The sequence below is a fragment of the Eschscholzia californica genome, unplaced genomic scaffold (assembly GCF_041429995.1).
Source record: "Eschscholzia californica isolate CP2 unplaced genomic scaffold, dmEscCali1.0.p SCAF_3, whole genome shotgun sequence".
Taxonomy (NCBI): domain Eukaryota; kingdom Viridiplantae; phylum Streptophyta; class Magnoliopsida; order Ranunculales; family Papaveraceae; genus Eschscholzia; species Eschscholzia californica.
The window spans coordinates 63090387-63103020 of record NW_028238420.1 but is presented as its reverse complement, the minus strand read 5'-3'; the positions used below and the strand labels follow the sequence as shown (position 1 = coordinate 63103020).

Here is a 12634-nt window from a genome sequence, read left to right as displayed (position 1 = left end):
TTATATTAACATGTGTTTGAGTTAATGTGAGAAGAAGTGTTTATTCCAACTATACACGTTTCGGGGAGAGAACATCTATTTGTTAGATCTTAGCTTATTCTTACAAAACCATAATCAGTCTTTTTCTTATCTGAAGCAAAAAATTACAGAGACAACTCACAAACAAAGGGGCAGTAATCTAACCCGTGCTTACGAACAAGTCCACTGGTTATATCGGAACTATTTTCTTAACTTTATTAATAGGCTTAACTCCAAGAAGGATAAATGATCCCTGAAATCTTTACAGGATCAAATCACCAAAGGAAGAATAATGCAATAATTTGGTACAAGAAGTATAATATACAGTAAAATAAACCGTTATCTGTACTCAGAAAACAAAAGGAATGAAATAATTTGCCTGAATATTGCTGATGGTAGTAATCCCCGAAGATAGTCATTGCTGAAGTCCGAATTCCTTTGTGTTGCATTCGTTCTGGCAGATCGTCTTACTGATTTCTTTGAGCAAGAATTACTATGGTAGGCATAGGGTGGGAACCTGCTGGGAGGGTACCCGTGGCTATAAGAATCTTGGACTGGGTGGGACGGGTATCGGATCATTGGATCATCCTCTCGCCATTACGTAGTAGATATTTTTTAAAGAAGGCATAACTATAGTTTCACATAGAATTCCACCCTGGGTCCTTGTCCAGCATCTTTCATTCGACTTCTGATATCCAACACTTCTTCCCACTGACCCACATCAGCAAAGATGTTTGATAAGGAAACATAAGCTCCGGCATCCGAAGGTTCAAGAACCCTTTTTGCTGCCAGCTTTCCAAGATCAACATCTCCATGTGTTTTACAAGCTGCAAGCAAAGCTCCCCACGCCAGGGAATCGAGTTTAATACGCATATTATTAATAAAACTTTCAGCCTCTTTTAGTCGTCCTGATCGGCCAAGTAGATCAACCATACAGGCATAGTGACGTTGTCCTGGTTCAATTCCATAGTCATTCGTCATTGAGTTCAGATGAAAATAGCCTTCTTCCACTAAACCACTATGGCTACAAGCAGATAATACTGCAAAGAAAATTACTGAATCGGGTCTGATTCCTCTCTCTTTGAGAAGCTCGTAAACCTTGAGAGCCTCACCACCTTTCCCGTGTTGAGCATATCCGGCAACCATTGCTGTCCACGTGATCACATCTGAGTTATCTATTTGATCAAACACTTTTCGGAATTCGTCAATGATCCCACATTTTGAATACATTGTAATAAGAGAACTAAGCACAGAAAGGTCTATACTTATGTTTATGTTTAGACTTTGGAGTACAAGTTAAATAGTTAAACTGCATACCCATTACGGATTTGGATAACATTGCAGACATGCCAAGAAGTGACGAAAGTGTGAATGAGTCTATATTTATGTTTAGACTTTGAAGTACAAGTTCAATAGTTAAACTTCAAGCTTCATGGGTTGTTGTTACTTACGTCTTAATATTTTATCAGTTTGGGCGATAAATCGAAAATGTAGGATCGGTTGACATTATTATATCAAGGACTTGTAAATAACACTATCTAACTCAAAGACGAGCCTGCCATAGAAGACAAATAGATTCTCCTATTAAATGAAAACTCGATTAAAACTATTAGGAGTTCTCTTTCCACTGGGGAAGCCAGGCTCACTTTTCTTTGATATAGAGCCAAGATAGTGAATATACTACACATTGGACTAAGTAAGGTTATCTGTCCGAGTTGGTTTATGCTCTGTTTTTAGCTATAGACAATCATAGAACCTGTTAGCACATTCTCGTTGGGATAGAATGACATCTTCGACTGAGACTGTATTTTGTGAACCCTAATTTTAATAGAAATTCTATATTTTCCTTATAGAAGTTGAAATGATGTTATCTTCTTAGATACACGATCTCCTAGTTTGGAAAGCGTAGAGGTGGCACAAACTCTGTTGAAAACCATCTATAAAAGCCCAAACCCTCTCTCTGCAACTGCAACTCCAACGATCTCTCAAGGTGATTAATTTTCTGTACATCCTTTTTCCAGATCTCTCTAGGGTTTATTGGGTATTTAATTAACTAACTATTGAAAACCATCAGGCAATAATGGCTAACAGAAAGGAAGGAGGGTTCAATACTAGGAAGAAAGCATCAGCTGCTGCTGTTCTTAATCCCAATAAGGAGGTGATAAAGAAGAAGAAGAAGAAGAAGAATACTTTCATGAATTCAAAGTTTCCTTGTTTTGCTGGTACTACTAGTAAAAAAAAAACAAGTCACACTTGGAAGAAGAATGGCAGCAGCAACAACAGAGGAGGTAACCCTATTACTTATAAGCCAACGATTGATTATGATCCCTCTATTTTCATGATGAATACCAACACTACTACTACTAGTAGTAATAGTGTTGTTACTCATGATGATAATTTTTTGGTATTTGAGATACTAACCAGACTCCAAGTGAAATCCCTTGTCAGGTTTAAAAGTGTTTGTCGTAATTGGTATCCCTTGATTCAAAATAATCATCATAACTTTATTGATTCACACCTCACCCTCTCCAAAACACGCCCCCCTCGTCTACTTATCGTTCTTCCTATACGACGGAACCTGGGTCGTAATCGTATTGTTACATGCTATCCGCCTCGTCACAAAAGCGTGTTCATTACAGCTGCTCTTGATATGTTTTCTCAAGACAAACAAATCACCATTAAACTAGGGTTTGACACAATAAGGAAGGGAGGTTCGCCCTATTACCATGAGATTTCAAAACCTGTAAACGGCTTAATATGTCTCATTGACACACCACCAGAATGTTCTGTTCGTGTATACAACGTAAGTACTCGACAACTATCACCATGGTTTCACTCTGAATTGTTAAACCGAAAAGAACAGATACACGACGAGCTTGACAGTCTTCGCTCCAAATATAAATATCGAGTTGTAAACAGATACTACGGATTTGGTTTTGATCCTGCTACTAATGTGCACAAATTGGTTTGTCTCTACAGATGTTATGCTGATCCGTTCACCTATTTTACTATTTGTGAGGTTTTGATCATAGGGGGCCGCCATGGTAATAAATGGAGAATAATTGAACTCCCATCACCGTATGAACTATCAAATAATTCTATTTATGTGAATGGTGTTATTTATTGGAGTACGTCTTCGCATCCTTATGCATTAGTGGCATTTGATGTAGGCACCGACAAGTTTAGAACAATCACAGTCTCTGAATCCATGCTTGATCATCTTAAATTTTTTAACGTCAAGAGATATCTTTCACATGATGAGAAGGTTAGTTTATTTGAAGTTGATGGGCGTTTAGCTATGATAATTAGAACGAACACTGATTTATTCAAGATGTATGTATATGAAGATGATGAGGATAAGGAGATGAATAGAACGTCGTCGTCTGGTTCATGTATTAATAATAATAGAAGATGGAATGAAGCTTGTAGTTTAACATTGCCTTTTGATTTGGGGAAGAATTTGCAAGTTAAGTTTTCTACTTTTGTTGGATCGCATGACAAGATAATATTAACATGTTTTGGTCATAGGACACGGACCAAGAACAAATCGTCGATCTATTGCTACAATTGGAAGAAGGGTAGTTTGACAAAGTTTGATATAAGTGGGATTCCCTCCTCAGTTCCGCCTTTAGGTATTGGAAGTTTTCTTACTACTTTCTCGGAGAGCCTTTTGCCCGTTAGCGATCACAATATCAGTTGTTTTCCCTCACAGTAGAGGGAATCGACTTCACTCTGTCAGTTTTTTTCTTTTTCCTTTTTTCTTTTCTTAATCTTATCTGTTAGTATTTATTAGACATATTTGTGTTTGCTGAATTATTTATTAGACATATTTGTGTTTGTTATTTAGAATTGTGTATGCTCATTAATTTTCAGCTATATCTAATTCAAATGATATATATATAGGCAAAACATGTTCAAATTCCTTTTAACTTAAACTCAGCCTCGTCTCTCTCAAGTCATGTTTCTGTTTTTTACAATAAGAAATGGCAAGAACAAGTGAGAAAGAATGGTATTCTACTGCCCAAGGGACAGAAAATACAGAAACAGTTCAAGACCAAAGTAACAGGAGCTGGATTCTGGAAAGCAACTGGAACTGATCGACCCATCTATACGTCCAAAATTTCTAAGTGCATTGGTCTAAATATGTCCCTTGTTTTCTGTAAAGGTAAAGCTGCCAAAGGGATCAAAACTGACTGGATGATACTAGAATTTAGACTTCCTTCACTCGCTGACTCGACACCTCTTAAGAGGCACATTGATAAAAGCCTACCTTTGAATGTATGCCCCAATATTTTCCGCTCATACCTTCTCCATTTAGATGAAAATACCCTCGAAAACTAACCATTTCCCCGTTTGGGTTTGCGGGGAGTCATGTGCTATTTGCAGGATCTTCAAGAAAGCTAACTCAATGACACAAAGAGCTCTTGCTCACTCTTGGTTGTCTCAGGCACCTGAGACAACTTCTTCACACATACTACTTAGTTATGAAACAAATTGTAGCCAATTCATCATAACTGAAGAGAGATCGACAAACCACTACCAGTACTCAAACAATGATTTTCAACTACTTATTCTTCCATAGATTTTCAAACAGTTAATAAGCCATCTCATCAACTTTACTTTTCAAATGGAGATCTTTCTTTTGGTTTCTTCTTGCCGCAACCTGTTTTACTTGGAGATGTTAGTAAAACTTCGGAGAGTATTGACTTTGGTGAAATGCAGAGAAATATAAGCACAGAGAAGAAGAACCAGGCTTGGGCAAAAATTCAGATTCATTTCAACTTAACAACAAGTGGGGAACAAATCGTGCTGTTGGGTTTCCATTCGATCTACCTGATGTATGGAAGCAAAATCACCATGGATCCTCCTCAATGCCCTAGTGAAATGTCCACAAGTCATGTCATTCAACAAACAAGTGTTATATTTTATCAAACAGGCACACAGTTGAAGTACTTGTCTAATAACTTAGTGTGAGAAAGTTGGAGTTAAGAGAAGAAGTGTTTATTCCAACTACACACGTTTCGGGAAGAGAACATCTATTTGTTAGATCATAGCTTGTTCTTACAAAACCATAGTTGTCTCTGAAGCAAAGATTACAGAGACAACTCATACACAAAGGGGCAGTAATCTAACCCGTGATGGCGAACAAGTACACTGGTTATATTGGAACTCTTTAGTCTTTTCTTAACTTCGTCAATAAATGATCCCTGAAATCTTTACAGGATCAAATCACCAGAAGAAGAATAATGCAATAACTTGGTACAAGAAGTACAATATACAGTAAAAAAATATAGCATTATCTGCACTGAGAAAACGAAGGGAATGAGAGAAATTGCCTGAATATTGCAGAAGGTAGTAATCCACAAAGATAGTCATTGCTATAGTCTGAATTCCCTTGTGTTACATTCGTTCTCACAGATCCGTCTTAACTGATAATAGTTGTTTCTTTGAGCAACAATTACTCTAGCAGGCATAGGGGTGGGAACCTGCTGGGAGGGGTAACCATGGCTACTAAGAATCTTGGACGGGTGGACAGGTATCGGATCATCCTCGCGCCATTACGTAGGAGATTTTTTTAATCAAGGCATAACTATAGTTTTACATAGAACTCCACCCTGGTTCTTTGCTCACTCCAGCATCTTTCATTCGACTTCTGATATCCAAGACTTTTTCCCACTGACCCACATCAGCAAAGATGTTTGACAGGGAAACATAAGCTCCGGCATCAAAAGGTTCCAATTCAAGAACCCTTTTTGCTGCCAGCTTCCCAAGATCAACATCTCCATGTGTTTTACAAGCTGCAAGCAAAGCTCCCCACACCAGGGAATCGGGTTTAATACGCATATTATTAATAAAACTTTCAGCCTCTTTCAGTCGTCCTGATCGGCCAAGTAGATCAACCATACACGCATAGTGACGTTGTCCTGGTTCAATCCCATAGTCATTCGTCATCGAGTTCAGATGAAAATAGCCTTCTTCCACTAAACCACTATGACTACAAGCAGATAATACTGCAATGAAAGTTACTGAATCGGGTCTGACTCCTCTCTCTTTGAGAAGCTCGTACACCTTGAGAGCCTCAATACCTTTCCCGTGTTGAGCATATCCGACAACCATTGCTGTCCACGTGATCACATCCGGGTTATCTATTTGATCAAACACTTTTCGGGATTCATCAATGATCCCACATTTTGAATACATTGTAATAAGAGAACTAAGCACAGAAAGGTCTGTATGTAAGCCTCTCTTCACAATGTGGGTGTGTAACTGCATACCCATGTCGGATTTGGATAACATTGCATACATGCCAAGAAGTGACGAAAGTGTGAATGAGTCTATATTTAAACCAGAAATTAGCATTTCATGAAATAGGAACAGTGCATCTCTGTCAAAACCTTTTCGAGCATATCCTGATATCAAGGAGGAGAACGAAATATGATCTTTCTGGGGCATCAATTCAAATACCCGTCTTGCTGAAACTAGGGATTTGCATTTCGAGTACATAGTCACAAGAGTACTACCAACAAGTGTTTCTCTTTCAAACCCAACACGAATAGCGTACCCATGAACTTCTTTACCTTTTAGCAAGGATTGATCAACATAGCAAGCTGTAAGAGTAGCAGATAAGGTCATTTGATCAGGTCTAATCTCTTCATGCATCATCTCTCCAAATAACTGAAAAGCTCGATTTGCATAGCCATTCTCTGCAAAACCTGCAATCATTGAGGTCCATGAAACTTCATCTTTCTCCCGGATTTGGTCAAAAACTTCATAAGCTTCCTCTAAACAACCACATTTTGAATACATGGTGAAAAGCGCACACCCCACAGAAACATCAGAAACCAACCCAACTTTACTAATATAGCAGTGGACCTGAATTCCCAAGCGCAAACTGTCTACAATGGTCAGTACACTAGAGCTACAAAATTCGTCGGGCCTAAAACCTTCCTCGAGCATTCTCTTATAAAGTTCGATAGTCTTGTCCAATCTCCTGTTCTGGGCCGAGCCAGAAATCATAACAGCCCAAGTTCCACCACTTGCTTTCGCGATCTCCTTAAACAATATCTCAGAGAGAGCAATTTCTCCTAGTTTAGAGTACATACTAATCAAAGAATCTATTACCGTTGAATCAGAACTAAACCCAGTTTTCAGAATCCAACAATGTATTTGGGATGCCTCTTTTGCCATTGCTGCTTTAGAACAAGCTGTGAGTACACTTGTTATAGTGTAATTGTTAATTTCCACTCCTGATGCTATCATCTTTTTAAAAAGATCGAGCGCAGAAACTGAATCGTCATTTTGAACAAAACCAGACAAGATGGCAGTCCAAGAAACTACGTTACGGATTTTCAACCTTGAAAATTTTTTAACGGCTTCATCGATATCCCCACACTTCGCATAAAAATCAACAATAGCAGTTCCTACAAAGACATCTTCTTGCAAGCCAGATTTAACGAAACATCCATGAACCCCTCTACCGACCTCTAGTTCTCGAAGTGCAGTACACGCAGTTAATACACTCGAAAATGTGAAACCATTAGGTAATAACTTTCCACTCACTAATTGGTGGAAAAGATTTAGAGCAACCCAGTATTCTTTATTTCTGATAGCTCCAGCCATAATAGAATTCCAACAAACCACATTTTCACATTGAACATCTTGAAATACTCTCAAAGACTCATCAAAAAAGAAACTTTTAGCAAATAAATCTATCATTCCTGATCTAACATACCCATCTGAGGAAAACCCATTTTTAGTAACAAGAGAATAAACTTGCTTACCAGATTTAATAGCTTGATATGAAGCACAAGCTGAAAGAACACCTCCATAAGTGAACTGGTTAGGCTCAATACCCAAAGAATGCATTTTGCAGAAAAATTTCCATGAGTTGTCATATTGTGAGCTCTGGTTATAACCTGATATCATAAGATTCCAAGAAATAATATTTGGGTGAGAAATTTCATCAAACAAGTAAAGGGCATAACCCATTTGACCAGATTTACAGTAAAAGTCAGTCAGAGAATTTGCCACAAATATATCAGAATGGAGAATTCCTGTTTTAATGACATGGGTATGCATATTTTGGATTTCTTTAACAGTCGGTTTTCGAGTTTTAGTTTGGTTGAAGAATATTTGAAATGGTAAAGAAGTAGTTGGATCATTGTCATGTCTGATTGGAGAAAGGGTAGGGTTTTCGATTAGAGATAGGGATGATATGAATCTGAATGAAGATATTGGAATGTTAGTATGCAACGTATGATGAAGAAGATAACTCATATGATGAAGCAAAATGGAGATTTGTTTGTTTAAATAAAGGTTAGTAAGTGGTTTTGAATAGTAAAGCCGTTAGTGTTTAAAAGTCAGGCTATTTGGAGGGAGTCTTATGATCAAGCCAGTGGGAAAATTGTTTACATTCTTGTAATCTCATATAGGAAAATGACCTAGCCGGTCAGTCTCCCAGCCGAAGTGAAGTTTAGTAGCAGATGATGTGGTCAAACAAGATTTAGAGAGAAAATATTTAACTATCTTCCAGCCGAAGTTTAGCGGATGATATGGTCAGACAAGATTTAGAGAGAGAAAATGTTTAACTATCTTCTTTAATCACGTCCAACCACATCATTTTAGTAAGGATTCAACGGTGAAACTGGTCGGACATTCAATCACCACGTGTCATAGACTAATTTTATTAGTTGAAAAAATAGAGATTTTTATGTACAGTAACCAAAAACTAAGTTCGATGTTTCTATTTATTCCGTAAATAAAAGACTAATCTCAGTGTTGGAGCTTGTTAGACCCGTGACTTTTGAGAAAACCGAATCATACACAAATAATAATGAAATCAACCAAGTTGAGCTGGGAAGTTATATATGTCTGGTCACAAACATTCAAGAGCAAGTTATTATTCAAGAAGTAATTAACTAAGAACAAATTATGTGAATTAATTGACTTAATTTTACGATTTATGTCAGAAGTCAAACAAGAAATACTACTGCTAATAACACAGTTGAAAACAAACTGAAGAATTTTCCAAATGAAAAGTATTCTTAACCCACTAGCTCCTCATTAATAAGTCAAAAATTCTTTTAAGCAAACTAAGACTCAAAAGCTTTGGCTTGTCTATTTCATAACCTAGGGCTTTGTGGTCTGTTTCTCCTTAGACTTTTGAATCTTCAACACCTTCTTTACGATTTTTTGTTCTTCCACCAAAAAAGCTCGAATGATCCTACAAAAGTAAATAGGCCCAAGAGTTTATTCATCACAAGTTAGAACTTAAAAGCCCCGAAGAACTCGAAAAGATTGGCACTTGAGAATCAATCACCTCTCTCGGACAGCACTTCCAGACAAAACTCCACCATAAGCACGGTTAACAGTTCTTCGGTTCCTAGACAACCTAGACCTCTTGTATTCAGCAGGTCTCAAGTGAGGAATCTGAACCAAATAACACATTTCTCAATTAGAATAGAAAACCGTTAATTTCAAACGACGTTGAACACCTGATTACCACAAGAAGTTGTGTCATACTAAACCTAGCATACTATCCTCTAGAAAAGTGTGTGGAAGAAACACATTCTAGAACAACCAGTATTCATCAATCAAGTACAGATACAAGTAGAAGATTAAAATGGACTAAAATATTGTAATATGAAAATACAAGACATAAGATCACAATATTTATTTCATTTCCATCTATTTCGTTTACGCCACATTTTTGAGAAGATAAGTTAATATGAGTTGATATCTTCCAATAAACGGAGCACGGAAAAGAAACATACATATTTCTTATGTCAGAGTACAAAGGTGTAGTTAAATAGATGTAGCTAAGAATTGGGAACCAGGAGCATCAAAAGTTAAACGAGAAAAATGAACAAAGTCCAGAAAACTACAAGAGCAAAGACTATAAGACACGACAAAATAAAAAATTATCCAGTACATGTGGGCGCAAAATGCATTTTGAATAGTCTAAATGAGGAATGAACTTAAATAAAAGCTCACCATAATGCTGAATCTACCAAGCGGGTCTAGTAAATCGAAAACAAAATAGCTTCTTATGGAATTTAGGACAGAGTGGCAGACTACAAACAACGGATAAAAACTTCTTTGCGATTTAGGTTTCATAGTTAGTAATGGTAAAGTGATGCCCTTGTAAAAAGATAGAAACTATCATCTACCAATGAGCTACAAGTAGTAATGGTAATATGCATCAGAAATTGGTGATGAGTCCCGACTAGCTGCTAATCAGGCGCAAGGCGTGACCATTATTACCCCTGGTGAAGAGAGGCTCAATTGGTTTTAACTTTTAAAGCGGTTTAATCGGCGACTAAGGGATCAACTAGTTCGAGTTAATTCGGTTTCAAAATCAAGTAATATAACCAAATGGATATCGAATACATACACACAAACATATATATATATATAGCAAACAGAGAATCTAGAAATGGAGGAAGAATTACCCCTTGAATTCTCTTTCCAGTTACAGGGCACTTAGGGCCACTTGCTCTCTTCTTGGTCCTCTGGTAAACCAACTTTCCACCTTCATATTTCCATTAACAACATCAAAAATCTAAGTAAGCACTACTAGTTAACAATGATGAGTGATCAAATTACAATATGAAGTAAAAACTAAAACAAATCAAAACCCTTTGTTTAAAACTAAATAAGCAACAGATTAAGATGAATCAAAACAGTAATTAACCAAGCAAAGATGAAGAACTACTAGATTAATTATAGATTTTTGCAGAGAAATGAAAAGAATTACCAGGGGTTTTGACAACCCTAGTTTGGTTGGATTTGGTAGCATAGCTATGCCTTGAACGATAAGTCAATCTCTGCACCATTTTCTCTCTCTCTGGTTTTTTTCTCCCTCACTGAAGAAGTATATTGGCTGCAAGACAAAAGAGAAAAGGGGACAACACTAAAAACCCTAATAAAGGATTCTAAAATTTTTTTGACCTAGATCCTACGGCGAGAGATCACTTTCATTGACGGCTCAGATTAGTCACGTTTGTGGTGTAAAGATTTGACCCACGAAACGGGCTACCATTGGTCTAGGGTTTGTAACCTACTTGGGCACCTCTGATGACTGATATTAGTAGGGGCAACCCACATCACCAAAAAAAAAAAAGGGTTAATTCCGTTTTGGCCCCCGATTTGTGACCAACTGGCCGTTTTAGTCCCCATAAGTGTCCGGCAGTTCGTTTTGGCCCCAAAAAATTCCTAAATGGCCCCAAATGTTTTCCAACCTCCCAATTATACCCCCATGGCATTTCTGTAATTTATTTTTTTCTTTTTCTTTGTCCACCTCATCTAACAATTGACACATCACTCTGTCCACCTCACCCTTCTTCTCCGGCGAAAGGTTGCCGGCCGGAATAAAAAATTCCGGCCGGCCACCTTTACCAAAATAATTTTTTTTTTTTTATTTCTCTCTCTTCTTCATCTCCTTCTTTCTCTCTCTTCTTCATCTCCTTCTTTCTCTCTCTTCTTCATCTCCTTCTTTCTTTCTTCTTCTTTCTTTCTTCTTCTTTCTTTCTTCTTCTTTCTTTCTTCTTCTTTCTTTCTTCTTCTTTCTTTACCTCTCTCTCTCTCTAACCCTTCTATTTCTCTCTCTCTAACCCCTCTCTCTCTCTCCCTATAACTCCGGCGAAGGGGCGGAGCCCCTTCGCCGGAGAACCAGACCTTGAAGGTCTGGTTTCAAACCAGATTCGGTCTGGTTTCAAACCAGATTCGGTCTGGTTTCAAACCAGATTCGGTCTGGTTTCAAACCAGATTCGGTCTGGTTTCAAACCAGACCGAGATCTGGTTTCTACAACCAGATCCCGGTCTGGTTTGAAACCAGATCGGAATCTGGTTTCTTAGTTGAAACCAGATTCCGATCTGGTTTCAAACCAGACCGGGATCTGGTTGTAGAAACCAGATCTCGGTCTGGTTTGAAACCAGACCGAATCTGGTTTCAAACCAGACCTTTAAGGTCTGGTTCTCCGGCGAAGGGGCTCCGCCCCTTCGCCGGAGTTATAGGGAGAGAGAGAGAGGGGTTAGAGAGAGAGAAATAGAAGGGTTAGAGAGAGAGAGAGGTAAAGAAAGAAGAAGAAAGAAAGAAGGAGATGAAGAAGAGAGAAAAAGAAGGAGATGAAGAAGAGAGAGAAATAAAAAAAAAAAAATTTTATTTTGGTAAAGGTGGCCGGCCGGAATTTTTTATTCCGGCCGGCAACCTTTCGCCGGAGAAGAAGGGTGAGGTGGACAGAGTGATGTGTCAATTGTTAGATGAGGTGGACAAAGAAAAAGAAAAAAAATAAATTACAGAAATGCCATGGGGGTATAATTGGGAGGTTGGAAAACATTTGGGGCCATTTAGGAATTTTTTGGGGCCAAAACGAACTGCCGGACACTTATGGGGGCTAAAACGGCCAGTTGGTCACAAATCAGGGGCCAAAACGGAATTAACAAAGTTTGGTTTGATTTGGTTGAGAAGTTCTGGAAAACCCCATATTATTTCTTTTCCGCTAAGGCAGACCCCTTTCCACAAGCATTGCCGCGGTCGAAAGAAAAAATAAATAAGAGAGGAGTGTAAGGGTGTGCATAATTGAACGCAAATGTCTAATCCATTCAAATTTATAAT

General features: G+C 38.0%; 4 protein-coding genes across 10 annotated transcripts; 1 reads left to right on the top strand and 3 right to left on the bottom strand.

Moving 5' to 3' along the window:
* LOC147553108 (putative F-box protein At1g32420) lies at positions 1 to 3864 on the top strand. 2 transcript variants are annotated; one of them, XM_086665615.1, is made up of 3 exons: positions 1950 to 2008; positions 2093 to 2149; positions 2293 to 3864. In XM_086665615.1, exon 3 carries the CDS (start codon positions 2357 to 2359, stop codon positions 3731 to 3733), a length of 1377 nt encoding a protein of 458 aa, XP_086521741.1. In that variant the 5' UTR covers positions 1950 to 2008; positions 2093 to 2149; positions 2293 to 2356; the 3' UTR covers positions 3734 to 3864. The 2 variants fall into 2 exon arrangements, with proteins under 2 accessions (XP_086521740.1, XP_086521741.1); XM_086665614.1 differs by having other exon boundaries at positions 1 to 2008; positions 2093 to 3864.
* Positions 649 to 1248, bottom strand: LOC147553109 (pentatricopeptide repeat-containing protein At1g74600, chloroplastic-like). The gene has a single exon (XM_086668681.1). It carries the CDS (start codon positions 1246 to 1248, stop codon positions 649 to 651), a length of 600 nt encoding a protein of 199 aa, XP_086524807.1.
* A 10-nt stretch (positions 3865 to 3874) lies between the features above and the next one.
* Positions 3875 to 8625, bottom strand: OTP87 (pentatricopeptide (PPR) repeat-containing protein). Of its 6 annotated transcripts, XM_086665613.1 has the most exons (4): positions 7362 to 8546; positions 5553 to 7208; positions 5355 to 5463; positions 4542 to 4681 (listed from the first exon to the last, which is right to left on the bottom strand). In XM_086665613.1, exons 1-2 carry the CDS (start codon positions 8293 to 8295, stop codon positions 5617 to 5619), a joined length of 2526 nt encoding a protein of 841 aa, XP_086521739.1. In that variant the 5' UTR covers positions 8296 to 8546; the 3' UTR covers positions 4542 to 4681; positions 5355 to 5463; positions 5553 to 5616. The 6 variants fall into 6 exon arrangements, with proteins under 6 accessions (XP_086521736.1, XP_086521737.1, XP_086521739.1 ...); XM_086665610.1 differs by adding an exon at positions 4852 to 4894 and having other exon boundaries at positions 3875 to 4681; positions 5355 to 8625; XM_086665611.1 differs by having other exon boundaries at positions 3875 to 4681; positions 5355 to 8625.
* Positions 8626 to 8932: 307 nt separating this feature from the next.
* Positions 8933 to 11044, bottom strand: LOC147553106 (large ribosomal subunit protein eL34). Its single transcript, XM_086665616.1, has 4 exons — positions 10775 to 11044; positions 10470 to 10549; positions 9338 to 9447; positions 8933 to 9241 (listed from the first exon to the last, which is right to left on the bottom strand). The coding sequence occupies exons 1-4, from the start codon at positions 10851 to 10853 to the stop codon at positions 9148 to 9150; spliced, it is 363 nt and encodes a 120-aa protein (XP_086521742.1). The 5' UTR covers positions 10854 to 11044; the 3' UTR covers positions 8933 to 9147.
* Between the last annotated feature and the right edge of the window lie 1590 nt (positions 11045 to 12634).